Source organism: Magallana gigas, chromosome 8 (genome assembly GCF_963853765.1).
Source record: "Magallana gigas chromosome 8, xbMagGiga1.1, whole genome shotgun sequence".
Taxonomy (NCBI): domain Eukaryota; kingdom Metazoa; phylum Mollusca; class Bivalvia; order Ostreida; family Ostreidae; genus Magallana; species Magallana gigas.
Genome location: NC_088860.1, coordinates 14,139,237 through 14,163,747, shown reverse-complemented (window position 1 = coordinate 14,163,747; position 24,511 = coordinate 14,139,237). Strand labels below are relative to the sequence as shown.

General features: G+C 31.7%; 3 protein-coding genes across 7 annotated transcripts in view; 2 read left to right on the top strand and 1 right to left on the bottom strand.

Moving 5' to 3' along the window:
* Window positions 1-1,904: 1,904 nt before the first annotated feature.
* Window positions 1,905-6,430, bottom strand: LOC105333976 (probable E3 ubiquitin-protein ligase DTX3). 4 transcript variants are annotated; one of them, XM_011437224.4, is made up of 4 exons: window positions 6,207-6,430; window positions 5,455-5,823; window positions 5,110-5,327; window positions 1,905-3,732 (listed from the first exon to the last, which is right to left on the bottom strand). In XM_011437224.4, exons 1-4 carry the CDS (start codon window positions 6,228-6,230, stop codon window positions 3,624-3,626), a joined length of 720 nt encoding a protein of 239 aa, XP_011435526.3. In that variant the 5' UTR covers window positions 6,231-6,430; the 3' UTR covers window positions 1,905-3,623. The 4 variants fall into 4 exon arrangements, with proteins under 4 accessions (XP_011435526.3, XP_011435527.3, XP_011435529.3 ...); XM_011437225.4 differs by having other exon boundaries at window positions 6,216-6,430; XM_011437227.4 differs by lacking the exon at window positions 6,207-6,430 and adding an exon at window positions 6,065-6,191.
* A 211-nt stretch (window positions 6,431-6,641) lies between these two features.
* On the top strand, window positions 6,642-18,347 carry LOC105333975 (tyrosine-protein kinase Tec). 2 transcript variants are annotated; one of them, XM_011437221.4, is made up of 13 exons: window positions 6,642-6,879; window positions 10,664-10,749; window positions 10,861-10,989; window positions 11,103-11,205; window positions 11,438-11,561; window positions 12,033-12,091; window positions 12,718-12,848; window positions 13,350-13,430; window positions 14,166-14,230; window positions 14,355-14,425; window positions 14,742-14,805; window positions 16,097-16,150; window positions 17,560-18,347. In XM_011437221.4, the coding sequence occupies exons 2-13, from the start codon at window positions 10,686-10,688 to the stop codon at window positions 17,692-17,694; spliced, it is 1,080 nt and encodes a 359-aa protein (XP_011435523.2). In that variant the 5' UTR covers window positions 6,642-6,879; window positions 10,664-10,685; the 3' UTR covers window positions 17,695-18,347. The 2 variants fall into 2 exon arrangements, with proteins under 2 accessions (XP_011435523.2, XP_011435524.2); XM_011437222.4 differs by lacking the exon at window positions 6,642-6,879 and adding an exon at window positions 7,305-7,380.
* Window positions 18,348-22,213: 3,866 nt separating this feature from the next.
* The window catches only part of LOC105347546 (ADP-ribosylation factor 4), a 46,985-nt gene continuing 44,687 nt past the window's right edge, over window positions 22,214-24,511 (top strand). The window contains exon 1 of the transcript XR_010708541.1: window positions 22,214-22,277. The gene's annotated coding sequence lies outside the window, so the exon portion shown is untranslated. The remainder of the gene's footprint in view (window positions 22,278-24,511) is intronic.

Below are 24,511 nucleotides of genomic sequence, written 5' to 3'. Positions count from 1 at the left end.
AGCTAACAAACTTAATTTTCCTGCTTTTTATTTCAATTACAATAAAAATCATCACATAAACAGTTAAACTAGTATATGATAAGTCACTAACAAATAATATATTCAATCTAAACAATGGAAAGATACCAACAATACAAATCAAATGTAAATCAATATAATAATATGTATACGTTATGTACAATTGATATAAAAATCATAAAGTCGTGTTATAAAATATTTTCAAAAGATACATGGTATATATGATAATTCGTCTATATTGCCGACAATTAAGAAGATGCGGCATTGGATGGGTATGGAATCTATTTCAGACATACGTACACCTTTGTCCATCTTTCCATGTTGTATGCAACACCGGATTTCCAATAATCAACTTGGCGAGTGTACATGAATAAACATTGTTCTGGTGATGCACCACTTGTTTTTTTACCTTTGGTTTTCTGACAGTAGTAACATCGGTGGACATTTTAGCATTTACGTAACATCTATTGTTTCCACGAACGGACGATGTTTTCGCATCAGACTGTTTTGGGGGTGTATTCACAGGACTCCTGGCTAACAGGTCGGCTCGCTTTTGAATAATTTCAAGTCTGTCTTTCAGAGCTTGGTTTTTTTCGCGCATCTTCTCCGTTTTCCGGTTTAACACCTGTAGACGACGCTGCCAAATATGCAGATGATGACTTCCGTGTTTTGGCATCCATAATTGGGGAAGTGACATTGCATGATGCAGTTTTTTCACTTCGGGAAATTCTGGTTGTCCCGGAAGCTGGGGCGCTGACATGACGCGCTGTAAGACTTTAGCCGAAGCACCGGCCCACAATGCATCTTCATCCAAATCCTCTTCTAAAATATCTTCCACCCCCTTAGGCGTGCTGTGTTTAATGTCCAAATGGTCACGGTTTGCATACAAATACGGTGTCATTCCTGAGTTCACAGGGGTGGTGCATTGATATACTTCTTCTGTTAAAAGCTGCTGACATCTCGTCAATGGTTGACTTGCTAGGCTTGACGTCTGAATTCCAGTTCTCTTCGAATTTGTACGGTGCTGGTCATGGCTGGCTTTTCTCTTCTTTATATCTTTCAAAGTGGCGCAGTTTATCATCCTTTTATCTGCTGCAGAAATATCAGTAGCGATTGTTTTATATGTCTTCTCTTCCGTCGGTCTAAACTTCGTTTTATCCTTGCATAGGTAGTTATAATGGGAAGTGTTGTGGTCTATTACACTTCTGCTGGTACATTCTTTTGGTGTGCTGTGATGAAAGCTAAACTTATTTTTGAAAAGCCGACATTCGTAAGCACATGACTGCTTAAGCATAAGCTCCGAGTCGCCAGCCATCATACATTCATCGAATTCCATACTTGTTTTTCTTCTTACCGTTTTTATATAAGGATTACACGTCAAAATAAATGTACACTTGTCTCTGGTTAAGTTGAAAATAAAACTATCAAGGGAAGTGATCAATTTATATGTGATAACCGAAACTGACAGGTGACAGAATGACCTCTGACCTATTCTGAACTGTCGTCACAACCGCGCAGGCGTCAAATTATGATTACGCTCATTTTGGTGACCGATAATTATTTACACGCCAATTATTGTCACGTTTGCTAAACGTTATTTTATATGCCATAAATAAACAATCAACCGGTTTTTTGAGAGGAGATGATGTGTATATTTGTGCAAAACACACAGCCATGTATGTAAGATAATAATTTGAGAACTCTTACATGTACTTCATATATAAGTTGAAAATTATAATTATCCGTTACTGATTATAAAAATGTTTAAATTGATAAACTATTTTCTAATTTTATAAAAAATGAACAATCGTGAGCCGAGAAAATGTTTTTAGCGTTTTTTCAAACTTGCGATTACAACTAAATCAGATGAAAATTTTAACAGCAGATATCATGCATCAACATTTATTGTAAAACATTTTGAAAATAAACAATTACATATAAAAACTTTTTGACAATTAGAACATGTACTTTTAGTCATATTAAGCTAGCCGTACATTCACAAAAAACACAAAGTTAACGCTTACTGCCGCATCTTTTGATAAATAGGAGCAGAGTGTTGAATTTTCATATACATGTAACTACTTATACTTCAAATATCTTTCAGTTATTTTAAATTATATATTAAATTGATTTTTCAGTAAATATAAATTCATTTTGAAAAAAAAACACTATATTTTCAACTGATCAAGGCCAACAGCATAAGATGGCACTGGAAGATGTTATAAATGCAAAATATTGACCAATAAGCAAAACAGAATAGTAGTAATTTATTCTTTGATGAATGAAAATTAATCTAAATTACATGACAGAATACCGGTATATTCTTAATAAAAATAAAATTGAAATACTTTATTTGGTTATATTTTACGAACATTGTTATAATTATTAATCAACCAAGGCAAGAATGATTTTAATTGTTCAAAAATTGTTCAAAAAAATGATAGTCTGAACAAAATCTTATGAAGTTACATGTATTCAATCTCCATAAAATCTAATCAACTACTTGGCAGAATGAATTTCAATGAACCTACTGTTCTGCAGTTTTACAAACCTAAATCTAAATTAAATCCATGAGTTAACTTTGCATTTTTTAAGTACATAGTGTAAAATTACATTTTCATTTTTGTAACATTTTTCTGATGGATATGCAAGCCAATCAACATTATTACATATAATATGTATATGCGTATGTGAAATTTTCATATTTATCCACTTGGCACACTAGGGTGTTTTTTTCAGTCAGGGAAGTTTAAATTTGATATATGGTTTTTACTTCCATAGAACACCAACCAAATTGTGACTGACAAACAAAAACAATTAAATTATAAGCTAAAGAAAAGTGGTGTGGTCCTTTCATATCTCAACAATCTCTAAACATTAAAATTCGTGAAAAATCCAATTATTGACCAGTAAAAAATAATACTGTAACTCAACAAATTCCGCAGTATATCCATTTAAAAAACACATCAAACAAATTTTCTTACATTCGAGAAACAAAATTAACATGTACAGCTGTATGTGAAAAATTCATAAATATTCATTAAATATGATTGACTGTAAATGTTTTTCCTGTCTCTCTCTTTTTTTTGGGGGGGGGGGGGTTCTTAAATGTCATGTCACAATACATATATATTTAAACCTGACTTTTAATTAGGATCTACAAATATACGTTTACATGTATCATATGTACTGGCAAGTAGCAACTATTTCCTCTTTTCCCTTCCTACCTTTTAATTTATTTGTGCACCCTTATTTCAACTATTAACAACATGTAATATACTTCTATATTTTCCAAACACTTTTTATTTTTTATCTGAAAAAAGAAGTTGGGAAAAATGAAGGTTTTTTATCAATACAAAACAGTCATTGATATTGTCCTTCCCTCAACCTCCCCCCACCACCCCCCCCCCCCCCACAAAAAAAAATAAAAAAAATTATTTTACAATTTGTTTTAAAAAGTGATTAGTGTTAAAACCTATAAATTCTATGTTAAGAACCCACAAACTCATTTGTTTCCAACCATGCCACAATAAAGTTCAGTTTTAGCATATGATTAGTTTCCATTCAACCAGTGCATAGACATAAACGATGACATATGACATTGTTCATTTGATGATGTCTTCGGACACCTCCACGAGATCGTCCTGTGTTACTCCCTTGGCAGCCAATTCCTCCAGCACTCGGTCAAGGAATGTGGGGTCCGGGTAACCAAAGCTAAAATCAGAGAATGTTCTTCATTTAATCTTTATATAATTTACAAATCACCATAACTAATCCACCCCCTTCCCCCACCACCCAATCTACAACGAAAATACAAAGTCCTAAATATGAAAATTTGTTATGAAGCACTGTTCTATAAAAATATCATTTTCAATTCCAAATATGTTTAAATGATAGGAGTAGACCAAAAAAAAAAGAATAAATAATCAACCAATATCATTTGTAAAAGTCATTTGCTAAATATAGAATATCACACTGTTGTTTTGATCTCGGCCCTGGTATCAGCCCGAGCGGTTGGTATCGGCCCAAGCCCGAAGGGCGCGGGCCGAAACCATCCGAGGGCTGATACCAGGGCCAAGATCAAAACAGCAGTGTGATGTTGTTTATATCATATATCTAAAATCAAAGACTTTTATTCAAATTCAAATTCCAAATAAGGAATCTAATTTATCATGAAGAAGCTATAGATTTTTTTTCAGATTTATGAAACTCGTTCGTTTTATTCTTTTTTATATGTGTTAAGAACTGTATGAGTTGTCGGACTTTGTTGACAAACTATATGTCGTTTGAAATATACAGTAGAAGAGAGTCTATCGTCTGAAATGAAGCACTATCTATTATTGAGAGAGAAACTTCCATCCTTCGCAACGTCGTAATGATTCAAATTCCTTCACTGGGATTTCGTAAGTTTCCTGTCAGATTCCATTCATAAAAATCCATACTGTTAGACCTATAGGGCCTAGCAAGTTGTTTGAGAACGTTCATAAGCACGTCCATTACTTTAATCACTTAATGTTTACAGTCTAATCTCTGGTTTTCTAAGATTAAGTCTCGTTCCATCCTTCTCTATATCCTTCATGATTTAAATGTTGAGATATTAAATATAGCGTGCTATTGTTCTGAATACACAACCGTTGTGTAGGTTACCTCCCCTTGCTTAGATACATATCACTCTTTGGCGCTATTTTTGAATTATTATTTTTCAGTTTTCAGCAATAAATAAAAATATTCAGACCTGTAAGGTGATGCTTTGTATTATTTATTTGTTATTCTATCGTTATTTTACAAACTAGTCTTAATTTAAAGCAAAGATATTTGGGAATAAGCGATTTTAAATTTGAGGGCAATACACCCCCTTGACGACGGGCTGAGACAGAGAAATATCATCCCCGAGGGCGATACAGCCCTAGCTTCCAGTTGCTGTCTCACCTAGTCCAAAACATGTGCATCAGGGCTGATACACTACTAAGTATATGATATAAAGGTAAGAATCAAGATATCTTAAAAGTGTATGAAGAAAGTTGAATTGTTAAAGGGTATCTGATATAGATTCTATTTTTTTCCTGAAATAATTAATCTAGTTAATCTTACTTTTCTGGGCCTCCTGATATGGAAGTTTTATGATGAATGTCATTCCACGTAACACAGTTATCCACCCCTGTTGTTCTGGAGCGTCCTACTGTAAATACTAATTTCCTGTTAAATGCCACTCGTAATAGTCTCGCTACTATGCGACCCTTTTCATTGTCAGGAAGATAACCTGTTCGATTTGTTCCATAATATCTTTGTCCTGGGTTTGGGTGTTCAGACTGAAAAAAAAAACCTAGAAATCTGCCGTGGTCTGCGTTCAAAAGAGAGAGAGAGAGTCAGAGAGAGAGAGAGAGAGAGAGAGAGAGAGAGAGAGAGAGAGAGAGAGAGTGTTAATCATTAACATACCCCTTGTGTTCCATCAGAAAAGGAGTAGTACACACGTATGAGTCCTTTCTCTACAAAGCCAGGAAGCTTTTGGCGTTTGTCTCGATTTATTTCCATGTGTCCATCTGGTTGAGTTCCTGTGATTTTCCCATAGGCAGTAAAGCATATAGGACACTGAGGCCTGTACTTAAATTGGATATCAATACAGTCTTTACAAAATTCGTGAGAACATTTTTCTAAGGTCTTCTTATTCTGCACAATGTCCATGCAAATAACACATTCTACAATTTCATCCACTTCCATTGGTTCTTCTTCAATTTGACACTGGTTTGCTATAATTTTATCTGATTGCTCCTTTGTTGTCTGTTCCTTTATCATGCCTCTGGTTATCTATATAATTAATCAAAATATATGAAATACAATGTAATCTACATTAAATAGCACTTTAATTTTACAACCCAGAAACAATCTCTTGATTTACAATATATGCTATAAAAACCAGTAATTTGCATTTGTTCATATGTGATTTACCGATAGAGAGTCATTTTGCTTTGACATCCGGAGTCTTTCTACTTTCGATTTGGTTAAAAGCATTTATTATAATATGTCGTGAAAAATATTCAATACGCACCTATAACTTTCCCATGGAACTTCAGAGTTAAGAAATAGTATATGATTAAATAAAATAATTTGAGTTGAATTTGTTTTATATGTGTTAACGTTGTGAAATACGCAGGGACGGCTACGTCATATATGTACATATTAACTCTTACCATGCTTACCTTGATCTCTGACATTTTAGCAGCTGATTATTCAAAACGTCTGCTCTTCGTTTTACTTTCCGTCACCTTAAGCTATTATGAGTTTTGCATTTTTAATAAATGAATTCAAGATAAATAAATTAGGTCATTTATTACTTTTACCAGCTTTTTTCAACTGTCATTTTTTTTTCATGACAACACCGGATGTGTACATCAAGAAGATAAAATCCGGGCTTTACGAACAAATTAATTTTATCCGAAATCTAAAAAACTTCTTATTTTTATCAAATATATATATTTTTAAATCCACCGATTTTTAATTTGAAATTGAAATCAAAACAAACAAATTAAACTAGTTTCCAAAACTAGTTTTGTGAAGGAATTGCGTATTGCAGTTTTAATTAATATCATCCGTTCCATTCCACTGGTGTTCTAAAAATAATGTCATGCACAGTGAATTCATATTGTGAACCTAGTTTGATTAAAGTGAACTGAGAGAAGGGCATGTATCCGTGATTTCAATCGAGTAGAAATATATGTCTCTGGAAGATACTCGACGCGTTCTTAGATCTGTTTACATCCAGGTAAACGGTTTAAAGTTCACCTGTCAGCTATTGAACTTTTGGAAGAGGAAGTAAATAAACCCAGTTGTTACCTGAACGGACGAAAAATGTCCATATGAACGGTAAGCTTTTCAAATTTCTTCTCTATTATGACATCTCAAGAGTTGATCATTTATTCTTGATTGATATGTGTTACATGTAATGTTCGACTGTATTTGATCTGAAAATTAAGGGAATACATGTCGTGAAAACCGGTAATCTCAGTAATACTGTGTCATTGAAGGAATCAATGTTCATACGTTCCCCTATATCAATTTGATATCAATCAAACATAACGAATCTGCATTTCAAGTATATATGTACACATGCACGTGTGTAGATCGTGCATCTGATGACCACCTTCCGTATGATTACATATCATTTATTGTACATGCAGATGTGTACATTCATGTACATAACGTTAAGAATGTTTTCTCACAGAACACGGAAGAAAATTCCTACCAATGTAAACAGAGAGCATACACGCACAAAAATGTAAGGTAATGGCGTATAGTACCGTTATTTTCCTATACGTGTTTACAGGGTTTAGGGAGTAAAATCATGTCAAAATATCCACTCATGCGGTAAGCATTGTTCATATAAAATTGTTGGTTTCCTTTCAATTGAGAGAGAGAGAGAGAGAGAGAGAGATTTGGGTGAAGAACAAATTGGTCTTTCAAAAGCACTGGCGTCGGAAGCAAATTGAAAGTGGGGGGGGGGGGGGGGGCTAGACTAATCCTCAGAAATATTGAGAAGAGAATAATTCCCAAAATCATGGAAATCCTAATCCGTGGGGGGAGGGGGGGGGGGGGGGGGAGTATACCTATCCTTCCAAAAGAGAAAAAAAAACTTTCCCAAATGTTTTTTTCCAAAATCATGAAATTCCTAATCCGGGGGGGGGGGGGGGGGGGGGGCTAGTATGCTTCTGAATCCAACTTCTCAATCTTTCAAGGTAAATTTAGGAAAAATAATCTTTCCTGCGTGAAAAAGTTGGGGGGGGGGGCGAACCCTCTATCATGCTATGTTTCTAATGGTTAGGTATAACTTTGCAAAAAAATGGCCCCTCTAGCCCCCCCCCCCCCGGTTCCGACGTCTATGAAAAGAGTATCGATCTTGTTTTTGTAAATCATGTAATCATGTATTTCATAGTTGTGTATAATAATGAAAGCTGTCTATGAGTAATCAAATTTTTATTTTAAAAAATTCAATACACCGTATAACTCTGGAGTATAGTGTATTCACAAAATTATAGTTGAAAGACTTTATTTTTCCGTTTTTCGTACTTTAACAAAGCTACGGAAACAAAATCTCTCCTCTTTGTATGTAAAATGCGGTAAGTTGTGTCAAGGATTTTTTTTTTTTGTATTTTGATTTGGGATTTCATTCAAAGCATAAAAAGATATGAAAGTAGGAATATGCTGGAATAAAAAAATATATATTTACTAAAAAAAAAAAAAGCTGTTCTCGAGAAAATTGCATACTTACGGCATCGGAATTGATTCAGTTAAAAAAAAACTATTAACAAAATCGATCGTGATACGTTATACATTTATTGCATGATGGTGAGGGAAATATGGAAATTATCCCTCCCTCCCCCTCCCCCACCACGAAAATCATATATATACTTTCCGAGAACACCGCCCGAGGAAAATATGGTTTTTCTGGGAAAATAAATCTTCATATCTCCAGAACGTTCATGCAATAAGTTGTTTATTATTCCGAACGACAGGTGGTAACTTAGAATACACCAGGTTCAATTCGTTTTTCAACTCTTGTAGAGCAAAAAAATACTAAATGTAACCGGTTTCTTTCTATGTTATATTAAAGAATTAAAATTTATTGATATAGGCTCTAATCCTATAATATTTTGTAAATTATCATTTTATTACATCGTATGTTGATACTCGGGATTTTCGGTATGCATGGAATGAAAATTCGTGTGGCTTCTGAAAGTGTGGAATATAAAAAATACGACGATTACAGAGAAATATGAAGTTTTATTGCCCTGGCACGTGATTGTCTAGAACCAATCAGATAACGCGTTATATAGAATTATTATAATGAGGTAAGGGAAAGCGGTTTATTCCATTCCTTTAGAGAAGTGAAAAATCAGTGCCCTCTACAGTATACTTCGCTAAAGAGAAAATGGTTCAGCCATAAGATCCATTCCAAATGCGAAGTAATTAGTAATTTGTAATTACATGTAGTAATTAAGAAATACCTGGTTCTATAATGGTTAACAAAATCCATTGTAAATCCCAGTTATCTTTGGCATAAATCCTGAAAGCATAAGATAGCTAGCTTTACTATTATACCTATCATACAAGAAGAAGATATACATAGGCTATGCCTGTTGTCCAATCCTATTGAATTTATTCAATAAAATATGCTTTAAAAAGAATTATCTTTACTATAACTTAATGTAAATACTGTTACGGTTGATTTATTGCCGTTATAGATCCTAAAAACACGTCTGTTAATTTGATATTATTTTAAATCATCGGTTGAAGGATATTTTCCTTATTTTATTATTTTATGCCTGAAACTGAATGTATTGCTAATCCAGACACTTTGAATATTGCATATATATTTTTTCTGGTTTTAGATTTAATAACACACCAATATTATGCAACATGGCCAAATTATCGGTTTATTGAGAAATGGAACCGTTTTTTAAATACTTAAGGCATGATGTAACTGTTTACATGTAGTTTACGCATTTAAATGAAACAAGTTTAAAGTGACAAGAGATGCACCGATTGCATAAGCACAAAATGTTGTTGACTTCTAAATTGCTAACAACGAAACAGCCAGACATAGGATGTCTATAATTGCTGTTTGGCACAAATTACCCAAAGCTTATGTCCTTGTTAAAATGATTCATTTGAAGGATCATATCGCATCAAGTCATTGGATAATTTGTAACTGTATATTTGATATGAGTGGTTTGATTGCGGTGGAATGTGAGAGTGGTACTGCACATGTATAAGTGTTCTTAGTAATATTTCTATAAGTTTCCATCATTAAGTACTATATTCATACTGTTATCATTTTAAGAATAACCATTAGCACATAATGATATTATGGTTATAAGTCAGATGTTGTATATTTAAACTTAAGCGCATGTTTGAAAAAATGAAATCCATTCATCATATTTGTTATGATGGATTGATTTTGTTCCATATTGATTTCGTTTTGTTTCGGTATTATTTTTCAGATACCCTTGTTTCATTTAAAGAGACACGCAGTGCAAAAAAACTACATACGTGTATTTACCATAAATAGAAATTTTACACAATTCCAAAAAAAAAATGTCTAAATGAAAAAAATTGAGCTTTTTAGAAATTAATACGGTCAAAAGAAAATAAATCCAATTTAAAAGAGTTTAATGACAAACAAATTGGGTTTCCATTTTGCTTTAAGATCACGCAGACACAAAGGGAAGGACACTAGCACAGCGTGATATCATGTATTACTATATAGTTGTGCTGTCTTCCAGAAGAACCAGATATGATATATACCGTGTACAGATTTTTTTTTTCAAGATGCAAATACTAATTGCATATCTCTGACCATAATTATCAACTTACCTCAACTGCCATTTATGAAGAATACTGTAATCAGAGTATGCCATAAGAATTCATTATAGCTCAAAATTTCCCGTAAACTTTTTTCATTTACATATACACTTTTTTTACATATACCTGTTTATGTATCAACTTATTTAAGTTGTCAAGAGTTTTCAAATCAGTGTGTTATGATACGAGAGTGCTAACCATTCCAGAAACTGAGATCATCAAATATCAAAAGGTACAAAATGGTTAAGGACAGAGATACTTTGTACATTTTTATGTAATTATCTTGTAGATAATGAAGAAATTTACACAAGATGAGCGGAGGAACACTTAACACTAGGAGGAAGGAACCTTTGTCCGAGCCTCATCGACACATCGGTACATATATATGAATCAAAACTGTTAATTAAACAACATTTAGATATATTTTCAGATATTGCTTGTCAAACTTTGATTGGGATCTTAATTAGATATAATTTGTACTTGTAGGCGCTCAAGATCTTTTGAAACAGAAAGATAGCGTTTCCCACAGTGGCTTTTTGCGCAAGCGCGGGAAGTTGGAGCGTTTGGTTGGATCAAATGGACTGTTCACAGCTATATTCTCTGAACTTTCTAAATGTATGTCAGGTTATTTAATATTTTGATATATTGCTTCATTTTGATCTGGTCTCAAATATGGTCTCTGTATACCTGCTACCTTTTTTAATGTTCTGTCGGTTTTCATTGGACAGGGCGACAGCGTTTTGTGATTGTTGGGAGGGGATGTCTGTATGTATACGCAGACGAGCATGGCAGATCACCTTTACAGTCAGTTTCCCTTAAAGACTATACCAGGTAAGAAATCGAAGAAATCAAAGAAAAGGGTGTTTTTTTCACACCTGTCTTTGGCCTTGGAAAATCATATGTTGTTCATAAATTGCAATATATATAATTTGCTGTAATAATCTAAATAGCATGTTTTTTTTTTTTTGGGGGGGGGGGGGAGGGGGTTGCAGCAAAAGGAATTTAAAAATAAAGAGCTCATATTGCTTTACTGTTGTAAGACGATTTTATTTCCATTTTCCAGGGTCGAGCGCCCGACTTCAGGAGGGTTAGAGATAGACACAAGGAGATGCTTCCGGGTCGTCCCATCCAACGAGAGAACCATGAAAACCTTCGTCTTTGGTTGTGCAAAAGATGGCGAGAGAAAGGTATTGTTTACATTTGCACGAGTAAATGGCCTTCACTTAATTATTTATTTTTATTAATTTAAACAATATTTTATAACAAAAAACGTGAAGGGTTTGGACAGTAGGCACTACCTATATAAGTCTTCTCTATAAGGCATTCGCTTATACATGTATCACCTTTGATAATTTAACCCTTTGATGAATTATTCACAAAAGTAGTCAAGCAATATTAATGTTGAGAATGCCTTAAGTTTGTTACGTTTGAGACTGAACATGTTTAAACATGACCATATGCATCTCTATCAGTGATACGTTTATTCATATGAAATTAAAATTTTATTGCTGTACTCATGTATATTTTGTCGTTTTTGTTGTTATGTGGTTATTGTTTTGTTCTGCTGTCAATTTTATCTTACACCAGAGTGAATATGTATATTGTATAACCACCTGTTTACATGTATGTATGGTAATTTTCGTTCTTTTACCTTGAAGGAATGGATGTACAAAATCCGTGAAGAAATGCTTCTAGCTAATTCTAAAACGGATGAAATGTAAGAAAGAAAAAATTAAAATAAATGTACATGTATTTGTTTTCAGTCTCCAATACATTTAATAATTTTCAACAAGTGCTAGTTTCATTAGTATTAGTTAACTTTGATAGTGTAAAACAAACTAATTGTAACAATGGTTTAGAAGTACTTGCATGAAAAATCAACCATAAACACTGAATCACAAGTAATTAAGTGTACATTGTAAAAACGGTTTAGGAGTTCTTGCATGTAAAATCAACAATAATCACTGTATCACAAGTAAATGTGCATTGTAAACACAAGTAAATGTACATTTTAAAAATGTTTTAGGAGTTCTTGCATGTAAAATCAACCATAAACACTGTATCACAAGTAAGTGTACATATTGTAAAAATGTTTTAGGAGTTCTTGCATGTAAAATCAACCATAAATATGTCATAAGTTACGTGTACATATTGTAAAAATGGTTTAGGAGTTCTTGCATGTAAAATCAACAATAATCCCCGTATCACAAGTAAATGAACATTGTAAACATAAGTTAAGTGTACATTGTAAAACTGTTTTAGGAGTTCTTGCATGTAAAATCAACCATAAATATGTGTCATATGTAAGTGTACATTCTGAGAATGGTTAAAGCTTACTTACAGTGAGGTTTCCGGGTCGGGGTCTGACGAGTACGTTTACCTGGAAAAACCCATCATCGAACCAATTATCCAACCACCGACCTACAGCAAACCGGATGTGCCGAATAGAAGACCTCCTCAAGTACCGGAAGAAGGTATACGTCACTAACATCATTCACTAAGGTTAATCTGTTTATTTCTTGTGCCCTAGAAAATTTCTGTGTATTTTTAAAAGGAAGAGGTAATTGGTTTAGTTTTTTTTTTACCAACGCATTTAGACAAAGGATTTTTCTTGTTTAATCAATAAAGTAATGTTAAAAAGTTGTAAACGGACAGTTTTTTTGTTAATGTACCAGGTAGATTTAGAAGGTATAGATATGCTGGTTTCCTTAATTATTGAAATAATTCAAATAAAATACATGTATGCATACTAGTAATATAGGTTTTTCAAAAGTAAACACACGTATAACACTCAAGCATCATTGCGATTATTTAAAGTCTTTATTTGAAAAAAAAATCCGTGATTACGATTACGTATTAAAATATTGTAGTGCACGCAAAAGGTACAGAAAGACTTGGTTGTTTTTTCGAATGAACAAAAAAAAATTAAGATTCATTGAATAATTCATTCGATTTGATTTGTATTTGGTTTACAGATAGTAGCGATTCCGAAAATTCAGACTACGATATAATACAAGAGGAAGATGTAAAACGACTTCGGGGGAAACCTCTGCCAGGTAAAATCATCTTTAGGTCAATGGAAAGACTCAGGTGACCCCCTGCCATTGGCTTTCATTTATCGCCGTGTGTCATCTGACCTCCGTTTAACATTGAACAGGGTTTTTTTCTGAAACTACACTTTCCTGGTTGATCATGACAAAAGGCGTTTATGAACCCTGGGGTTTGGTTCACTTTGGGAAATGAGAGAAATTTGGTGGAACCCATTGTTTATTTTGTAAAAAAAAAAAAAATAAGTGCATTTATGCATTCAACACGTGTCCCTTCTCTTCAGTATAAACAAAAAACTTGATTAGCACATCTGCACAATACAGTACAACGTATCTCTGCTTTTACACCAATAAGGTAATGGAATAGATATTTAGGATCAAATGTAAATCAAAATGCCATTCTTTGGATTTTCCATTAAGCTTTACAAGGGGGCTGTTTAGCCCCACTTTTTTGTGTTGATAATATTTAGTTAATATTAAGCATTAATAAAATATAAAAATGTATTCTGCTTTGCAAGTGTCAGTTTGGCCCCCATATGTTATCCGACCATAGAATTCGCAGGTATACATGTATTTCTGTAAAGGTTCATAAATCTTTTACGAAAATTTCTAGTTTATATGATATACGAGAGGAGGAAAACATTGCCATAATGTATATTATATAAAATGATTCAATATAATATACAAAAGTATTCCGCATACTTACAAGCCTAGCACCTGAATCTATTTTATATCTCCATCTAGAAGTCCCCAAAGAAGACAACCACGTGGTGAGGAGACCAGAAAAGCCAAAGAAGCCTCAGTATTTGGTAAACTATAATTTCAAACTCCAGAAGACTGCCAGTGACTTGTTCTATCGAACAGTTTGTAGATTTAAATTTTCCGTTGATGTTGACTATAGAAGATATATTGTATTTTAATTTTGTTTTGTAGAAATCTAAGGACCAAGCTGCCGACCCGAACGAGTATTTGTTTGATAATTCTGACAGACAGAAAGCTATTGAGTGAGTAGAGTAGAAGGCAGCTCTCATTCATAGGAACCGGTGTGCTTTGCTAAATTCGTATTCACTATGCGATATAAAAATACCAAATATGACGAAATCTTAATATAGCATCAGTTTTGGTTGTTTCGTGGGGTAAACTCACGAAATTCGTCTTTCACTGATGATTTTGTCAATTATTAGAATTTTTTAAATGTTTTAATTATTAATTGGAAAATGATTATATCTTTTTTTTAATTATACCATTTTAAAAATGTTTAAAAATACCAAAATTCAAATGCTTTGAAATGAGTTTTAAAACAAAGTTTTCTTCAATTAGTATTTTAGCCCGCCGTACAAGTGGGACGTTTTTGGTGCGGAAGTCAAGAATGGGAGATCAGCAGGTATGACTTAAACATATTTTATTGATTAAATCAAATGGATTAGACACAAGTTCTAAATACCTTAAGTAGTCTTCTCCTATCAATAACATTTATTAATATTGCCAATACAGTCATTTCATTTCATGCATATCTTTTACAATTTAAAGTTATGCTATGGTATGCGATTTTAATGATATGCTATGAGATTTCAATGCAATGCTATGAGATTTGTATGCTATGCTATGAGAAATTCACATGAAGGGCTCAATGATGTGGTATGCTATGCTATGATATGGTATGCTATAAGATTTAAAAAAACGCCTCCATATACAGAAGAGTTCCACAAATTTGGGAGTTAAATGATAAAAAACAAAAATTATCCACTAATCTGCAATGTGAACATTTATTCTTCCACATAAAATCATGTAATGTAATGCCAATAGCTTATTCATTAAATAATTTCGTGCTTTTGCATGCTTTGTTCTAGTAAGCAGTTGCATATTATGTAAACACTGATGCAATGAACATCAATATTGCACTTGTATGGAAATAAACCCAGTTGTTCTAAAAGTGTATTACGATATTATGAATAAGTTATATTATGAACATTAATTACCAAAATTACCTTTTCGTGATCAAGTTAAGATAAACAGTTACAATATTCTGGTATTTTTTTACCCCCCCACATTTTAAATTTTAAGTATCTTTGTTCTAGCTTTAAGAATTGAATTATTATTAGAATATAGTGTCCTGTATGATAAAACCTTTGGATTCCAATCGATCAAGAATTCAAACAGGAGCATGTAAGGTGTTAGTTGTACCCATCTACGAGCAAAGACGACGGACAATTTTCAATCTCATAAAATTTACATGTACACTGACTAATAGTAGTAATCTAATCTAAATTTTTGACGTAAGTCAATCCCAGCTTACAAAGTTATTATTGCAAGTTAAGGACATTAATTAGTCTACTCTCTTATCCTAAAATATAAGAAATCTTTAAAAATTCGTATGATGGAGTCGCGAACTATTATGGATTAACAAAAAATGTCTAATTTCGTAGAAATAGTAACATCTTCATTGCAGTTCAATAAGACCAAAAGGCTGAATGCTCAAAACAATTATAGTCATTTGTAGTTCTTTTTTTTGGGGGGGGGGGGGGGGGGGCTTGGTTGATAGGCCCTGTCCGCTTCTTAGCTATAGCCAATTTTGAGAAACTGATACGATATAGATTTAATATCATGGTAAATCTATCAAGAGATTTGACAAGTGGTGCAAGCATGCATTATATTTACTTATTTGATCGATTTAGGTTTTGTCCGTTCAAACAGAAGAAGGAATGAAGGAGTACAAAATATATGACAAGGTTGGTGAATTTCTACATATAAATACATTTAAACTATATTACGACTTTACTCGTTCAAACAGTTTTTGCAATAAATTAAGGATTTTTCTACAAATTAATATGGAAAGGTTGTTTCAATGTGTGATTTGATTTGAACATATTTTATTGCAAATATACATTGACATAAATGGATTAGGCAGCAGGCAATGCCTATGTAAGCCTTTCAGTGCGTGCAATACTGATTGAATTTACTTAAAGTATCTACCAAAAAGTTAAAATTAAGATAGTAACTTTATCACGAGATCTCGAATTTCTGACATTTATTTGACATTTTAACACTTTTCTACACCTAAAATATACTTTTTCAATAATTTTGTCTAATTGCTGCTTGACAAACACTGTTCGTTGTCACCACATGTCATTATAATCATTATCTTTGAAATGCCACTTTTTTTTTACAATTTCGATATTATTTTTTCCTCAACAATACTGTAAAGCGATTTAACTTAGAAATATGAATGGTAGGAAACAACTTCTGATAAAGAGCATTTAGAAGATGTACAATAATTCTTTATATTATTTGGAAAGAAGATTTACAGAAGTTCGGTTTAAAAAAAAACTGCATTCATTAAGATTGTGATCAATATTAAGTTCAATTTTTAAAACCCAGATATTCAAGGAGATTTTTTTTAAAAAGATGGTGGCAAAAGCTTGCAAGAAAGCTTGTATAGCCATTATAACTCTTGTGGATACATGTACCAGAAGGGACCACAATGTGGGAACTACAGATTTGACACACATCTACATAAATTGCACAACAAATTTCCACTGAAAAGAATGGTTACGACAATTTGAGAAATTAATAAATTATGAGCAAGTTTCAATGTACAGTTACAAATTTTTTTAAACGTAATCCTGAAAGGAAATCGATGCGGTCCGAGTTTGCATTTTGAAATTTATAATGAAAATAATTTTTCATTAGACTATGATTGTTTTTTAAAAACTAATTTTATTAGTATGTAAACGTTAACCAGTACATTTTTAATTTGATTTGATTCTGAACTACTGGATCAGGATGAAGTCGGTTGACACAGCAGTATTTATTAATATAAAATATCTAAAATATTTTGATAAACAGATGCCGTGATAGAAGACTTAATACCGATATATAAACTTGCTTTCATGTAAATGTACAAACTCTATTATTTAAGTATAAAATTAACATTTCAGACCTCAAAGGATAACTTACGATGCAACTTCTTATTGCTATCCTTGGTCTACACATTTTACACTAATTTTAATACATTTTTCCAATGGAAAGTTCAGTGGCAGAATGATCTTAATCCAAATTCATCGTTATAATACTCCCAACAAACATAAACTGATGTTTTTACAACAAATATATGTTGTTTTTATGTGTCATTATGCAGCCTGCCGGTTTGACTATCGACAACAAAACTTACTTCAAATCTGTAGAAAAGCTGATTGACAACTATAAACGCCAAAGTCTCCCAAACAGGCGGACTACTTTAATGCGCGGATTCAGTATCACTGAAGAACAGTAGTGAGAAAATTTTTATGGTTTTCTATGAGAATGTTAGCTTTTTCCTGACTGTTAAGTTACGTATCACAGGATAAAGCAAATTCTATACTTGTATTTGTTAAAATTAGCACATAAAGCAAGCGCAGATAGGTTTTTGTTTAGAATGCACAATCATATACTTTATTACCTCTCATGTTTAGAATACGCTTGAATAGTATTCCGTCATGATAACTGTGCATTGTCTTATTAGCAATGAAAGAATATATGTCATCAGTATCATTATAGATGTATCATATATTCAACCATAATAGTAGTGTGTTAATTAATAGATTTTATAGATTTTATAATTAACTACGTTGATGATTTCGATTTGTTTTGATTACTTTATTATGTTATTTTATTACCAAGAATATTGATTATTCATAATTCATCATGTGAAAGACCTTGGAATCATTGTATGCCATTGCTTCCATGACATAATTAATATTCATACAATAAGTGATTGCAAGCCAATTTAAGAGCATGTTCACCAAAAAATTAATGTTCACAAATGCATAAGAATACGGTATGCACATGTTTTTCCACTATGTGAAATGAAATGCATTTAGTGTTACAATTTTTCTGTTAATTGGTATCTTAATAATGACTTTTGATGATTAAATTGTTGTTTTTAAATGATTTCTGTTTTAATCACATCATAATGGTTTAATTGTTTTATTTTGACTATGGCTTTATGATGTATTATTTATTTTAGAAGGGAAATGCTTCTGTAGCATAAAAAAGAAACAGATGAAAATTGGAGTTATTTCTCTTTACCTTACCATGTTAATGTTGTTTATTCAAAATTCGATAAATTTGTTTATTATTAGATACAAGAAGATTAGGTAAAAAGCTACAAATATTTGTAGTAAAACATGACCTTTAATATATCACCACTTTAAACCTCGAAAAATATTATGCAATGTGATAATTATTGTAAATTTGAAGTGTTTAAATTGGAAATTACGTAAAGCTTAGTATTTCTAATATTAGTGCCAACAAACATTTTATTCGTAACCATATCATTCGGTCATTTCACATACATACATGTATATACATTACCAGAAACAAAAAGGTGTAGATATTTTACTCATATTAACAAAAATGTGTATCAAACATGGAGTAAAATGATATGCTGAACTTTAAAAAGCTCATCGATCTGAACTAAAGGATAAATACGTGTTCTTTTAAGGCCACCTGTTCGCAGTTGTCTGTCTGTCTTTTGAACAATCTGTCTGACTGCTAATTCTTTTACTTCGAAGAATTCCTATCTCAAATCGCCTAGTGAACCATGTCAAACTTGGCTAAAAATACTTGAGCAAATCGATTTCAGAGTGTTATTTATTTGAGTCAAATTCAGGTTCATTATATTATATTATGTAGTCTTTTTGGAAAGGAAAACATTTAATTGTTTTCTTTCTTTGATTTAATTTTTTTTCATTAACAGTATATGACGTCATTCTTGATGCCATTTTTCTTTTTCCAAGTAAGAAATATGAAATGCAGCTATAAACAAAAAGTTTTGTCTGTATCTGTTTTGCATTGATAAATTTTTGACAAAAATATTTTGTTTGTTCAAGCAGGCGATCAATGTTTTCTAAAAAAAATGCTTTAAATTATACATTTTCATGGTAAAATTTTAAAAAGGCGGGAAATACTAGTAATTGCTTTTATGATGTCATATTTCTTATTTGAAGGCATTAATTTGAATCTAAATCAAAATTTTGAAGAAAAAAATGTTACATGCATATATGTGCAAAAAAATCAAAGAGTTACCTTAAAATGATAATGTTCATTTAAGGGAGCCATTTAAGGCCCTTATTTATACAGTATTTAGTCCTTTGTTCAAAGCGAATCATGACTGGAGAAGTCCAATACCCAGAATTGCACTGTAGGGGGGAAATCATTTAGAATATTCTTACATAGAACCGAAATAAATGCATGTACTATTTGACCGATCATTACTAAGACTAAAAGGAGTTGATCCAGTCTCATTATAAACGGATAATTAAATATGACACAAGCATAATAAACGGATAATTAACTATAATATAAGCATTTTATATATCGTAGATTCAAGTTTGTTCAAACCATGATCTCCATTATCAGAAAGGGACACATTTGGAGTTTAAGATCCATCATAAAAATAAATGAAAAAAACTGAGGTGGTCTCACCGCTTTGTAAAAGGCCCCAATGGTTGACATTGCATGGTGTTTGATCTAATAATCAATTTTCTTTGAAGATGTAAATTCTGAATGGAATTTTCTTACTTAGATCAATCGTAGCTAGCATTCATTTCCTATCCATATGGAAGTTATCATATGAAACCTTAAATTTGTTCGCATTAAGACAAAGATGCTAAAAAATTTAAAGTTATTTTACAAAGATGATATGTAAATCATTGTATGAAAAGGATCTTCCGACATAAAAATTAAAAAAAATATATGTTTAGAACTTTTCTCGCGAGAACATTTAAATCAAAAAGTGAGTCTGTCTTCATAATGAACACTTGATTTTTCAAACATATTTTGGACCAACCACGACAGAAAATCTTTAAAAAAAAAAGAAACGTCATTGCGAAAATGACAGGATTATTTTTAAAAGTTTTATTCTAACTTTAACAATCAAAACAGTAATTTTTTTCAGTTGTTAAGCAGGTTCTGTTAATGTAATAAATACAGTTAAATGATACTTCCATGAACAAATTTTATGAAAATAATAAGATATACTTTACAGAATATAAAATTGTTGATTGGATAAAATAATAATCAAGTGTCAGTCGTTGGTTATAGCTGACACCCTGGTTGTTTGGTCTTGAATTGTCTCACAAAGAAACTGATTGTTTCTATAGTCATTCTGCTGGAGATCGAGAGGGTGGGGCTCCGTCGAAATTATCGAGACACTGCGCTAGTCCAATAGGTATTTTTACACTTTTTTCGACAAAATTACACGTTTCTTTAGTATGTTCATTCGAAACATGAAATTTGACAAGTAAATTAAAAAAGACATGTATTTCGAATATAAAGGTTTTAAGTTATGAGGGGAATTGACTTTTTCCTCGTGCAGTATTTCCATGTTGTGATGTAACATATGTTGTAATATAGAAGACATAAGTGTATTCATCGAATTGTAATGCCAAAGTTGGAGCTAAAAGACGTAATATCGATTATATCTTTTTTCGCACTAAAATTATCATGCAGCCGCTCACATCACGTTCGATCGAAAACCTAAAATCACTACCATAAACCCTGGAATTTTAACGTTGGGGAATGTCGAATTGCATTAAATTAAATTTAGTACTTGCGTTGATAATAACTAATTAACATGCCTACTAACGCATTTCATTCCAAGGGAGTTATATGATTATCCTGGAAATCGTATCTTTAATGACTTTATCTTTCAGTAACTAACACCATGCAGAAATGCGTCTACACCAATGCAGTGAGAGTGGGCGAAATTAAGATACGTAAAGGTATGAGCAGCTAAACAAAGAGAGCTGATTAATTAATTCACTGTGTAAGGTGATTACTTTTTATGTGTGTTGTACAATTTCCTCTGCTGTCGTGCAACTTTATGCACGATCTATTCGGCTTTGCAGAAGGCAAGTCAAAAGGGGTCATTTCATCTGGGAGGAAATTGTAAAAATATTATAATATTATTTATGATATTAAAGTAAGCCATCAGGGTGAAGTTTAAATGGTTTATAAAAGTATCATTTTCAAAAATCAATACTGAATAGAGTAGATAACATTGTTGTAAATTGAATTAGACTTTAAATATATCTTAAACATAAGTTACTAGTGATACAACACTGTAGTTCAAACTCGAAAAAGACTACAAAAAATGATTATTTTTGTCAAACTGTCTAAAAAGCAGGTTCGAGTTAATAAAACACGGAAAAACAACATTTACTGCTTGTAAGACGACAATGTTTGAGTTTACATGATATCAAATGTATTTCACCCGTGTTTGCAGTGTAGTTTATTTATTTTTATAAGCACACTACTCAGGGCAGTTGGACAATACATTGCTGCATAGCTGAGCGATGAGGGTCGTGCGTTTTGATTAAATGAGTATGAATTTCGACATGCGCTTTACGTGTATTTGATTCAATAAAATGGTAAACTCCTTGGACTATATAGTTGGTTATTTTTGTCCAGATGAGCGACATGTCTCATGGACCTCGTTTAGTTTTTTATATAGAATTTGAAGTGGTCATGGCTTTCCTGCTAGTGCTTATTAAAGGTTTTATCGATAAACTTAAACATTAAACTTTGAATGCGGAAACTGAAAATGAAACTGGAAATAAACCATACAGACACAACACCTGTTCGTAATTAAGTACTTCTTACCGCGAAGAACCTTATATTTAGTATCATGATAAAGATGTATACTTCATTCCTCGTCAATGAAAAACTTTACATTAACGAAAGTTCAATTACTTCACTTAGACTCATTCAAAGACCTCTTAAATATATTCAGAATTCTTGTATAAATTCTATACTTCATCTTGTTTAAGTAATTCTGTGTCTTCTTGCATGGCTTATAAACTGTATGTAACCAAGGTAGGTTGCTTTCTTTTTCTTTTCCTTTTTTTATTTTATTTGTAAGGAGTCCAATTTAAGATAGATAGATACTAGATAGATAGATAGATAGATAGATAGATAGATAGATAGATAGATAGATAGATATGAGTAATCGATTCTTAATTCAATGAAAAATATTCTAATATTTTTATTTGATATATACAGAATAAAAGTTTGAGACAAGATATTAGCAGAAAGGGGTTTCTCATATTAGATAAAAACATTCAGCACAAAAACGGCCAACTGACTTTGGTCGACGAAGTAAGCGAAATAAGATAAATTTTTCAAATATCAATTATTGAAGATCTTATATTTTGCTCAGATACCAGGGAATAACCTTGCGGTATATACCATTCATTACTTTTGTACTATATTTTGACTTTATGGACAAAGATCAAAAAGGGAAGTTATTAAAGGAATATGAAATTTGTTTATGCAAACAAATTCACGAAACATCTTAAGTGTGTACTTCAAAAAATTGATCACGGATAAAAAAATCAATTTGGAAACAGTTTTAAAGTACTTCCTATTTCTCTCTCTCTCTCTCTCTCTCTCTCTCTCTCTCTCTCTCATCCAAATTCTTTTACGTTTTTGGAACATTTTCAACCTAACACCTTACAATTGATATATTCAACTATTTCATCAAATTCATGTCTTGGAGTTGTGTATGTCTATTGACCTACTATAAAACGTAAATATGCTGATTATGTACATCAAGTAAATTTTGCATTGACTATTTGACATAGCACTCGATGTACCAATTATAATAATGAACGCAAATCAACTTTTAAAATACTCTTTAATTAAAAGAATATAGATTGTAATAATTTATATAGAAAAGGGAATACGCCCTTAACATTCCGGGAAATAAATCTTTTACTAAATTTCCTAAATTATATATTATTTTCCTATTTATACAGATTGTAGAATTTCTCAATTTTTTTTTAATTTTGCCGACATTCAAAAAATTTTCTATTAGTGAGGGTTAGCAGGAATGCCATATATTTACACAGTTTTTGTATATTATTTAATTCTGATGAATTTATTTTCTATTTACACTAGGATGTATATCAAAGTTTTTAAAGTTTAAGTTTGCAATTTGACGTTGAGATTTTATCCATGTTCAATGATTTGAAATAAGACCATACGAAACATTTATAATGTCTTTGCTTTAACAATTATCATTCCTGCTTGTACGTACAAACAAAAGTTAGATTTAAACTTACAATTTTTCTTATATCTTTTGAAAAATGGGTGTTATCATTTGTTCGGTCACTGAATTTGGTAATTGATCGAAACATAATTCTTTCAAAACAATACAATCCTCTCACATTCAGGTATTCTATAACTAATGATAAACTTACCTACTTTTCCTTAAATTAATATTACAAATTATGAATTTGTATATCAAACATAGGTATGCAATGTATATTTATGTTGTGTACGTTGAAAAAAATAACATATAATTAAAATAATTGGGCTGGGTTTTTTTCAAAAAAGTATTATCACATTCAAATGAAGTATAATTTTTATAATTTTGGGAAAAAGATATTTGATTTTTGTTGATGTGTCATACTATCAGATTCTCTTTTAATTTTCGGTTATGTTTACGGTTTCAAACGCTATTCTGTTGTATATCAATAATACTGTTGTTGTATTATGTGTGTCTGGGGATAAAGAATATTCATTGTACATTCTTTGAAAAAGGGTTTTTATTGAATGTTAGTATGCCATATACATTTTCGATATCCTTCATACAAAGCTTTCGTAATTATGCAATTCTATTGTCAGGTTTAACGCCATTTATCTATTTGGAAAAAAAACAATGTCTAGATAGGTAATACAAGAAAAATATTTTAATTAAATCTAAATAAGAATAATATCTCATTTCATGTTCAGAAACATTTAAAAGAGAAATAATAAATAATGTAACTGTTCAATTACACTTATCTCACTTTTTTGGGTAGAAGTGTCCTAATAAGAACTATTTAAAGTTTCGTACAATTACTAGTTTATTCATAGCAAAATAAAATATATAAATACTGAATATTATTGGAAAAACGTCGTAAAAAATCAAAATAATTGAATCCCAAAATATTCACCTGTTAATATTTTAGCAATTTGGAAGTCAAAAGCTGTCAATTGATTATGAATGTTTGTTGTGTTTTTACAACACCTGTATTCTATGAAATTGGGGGGGGGGGGGAGGGCGA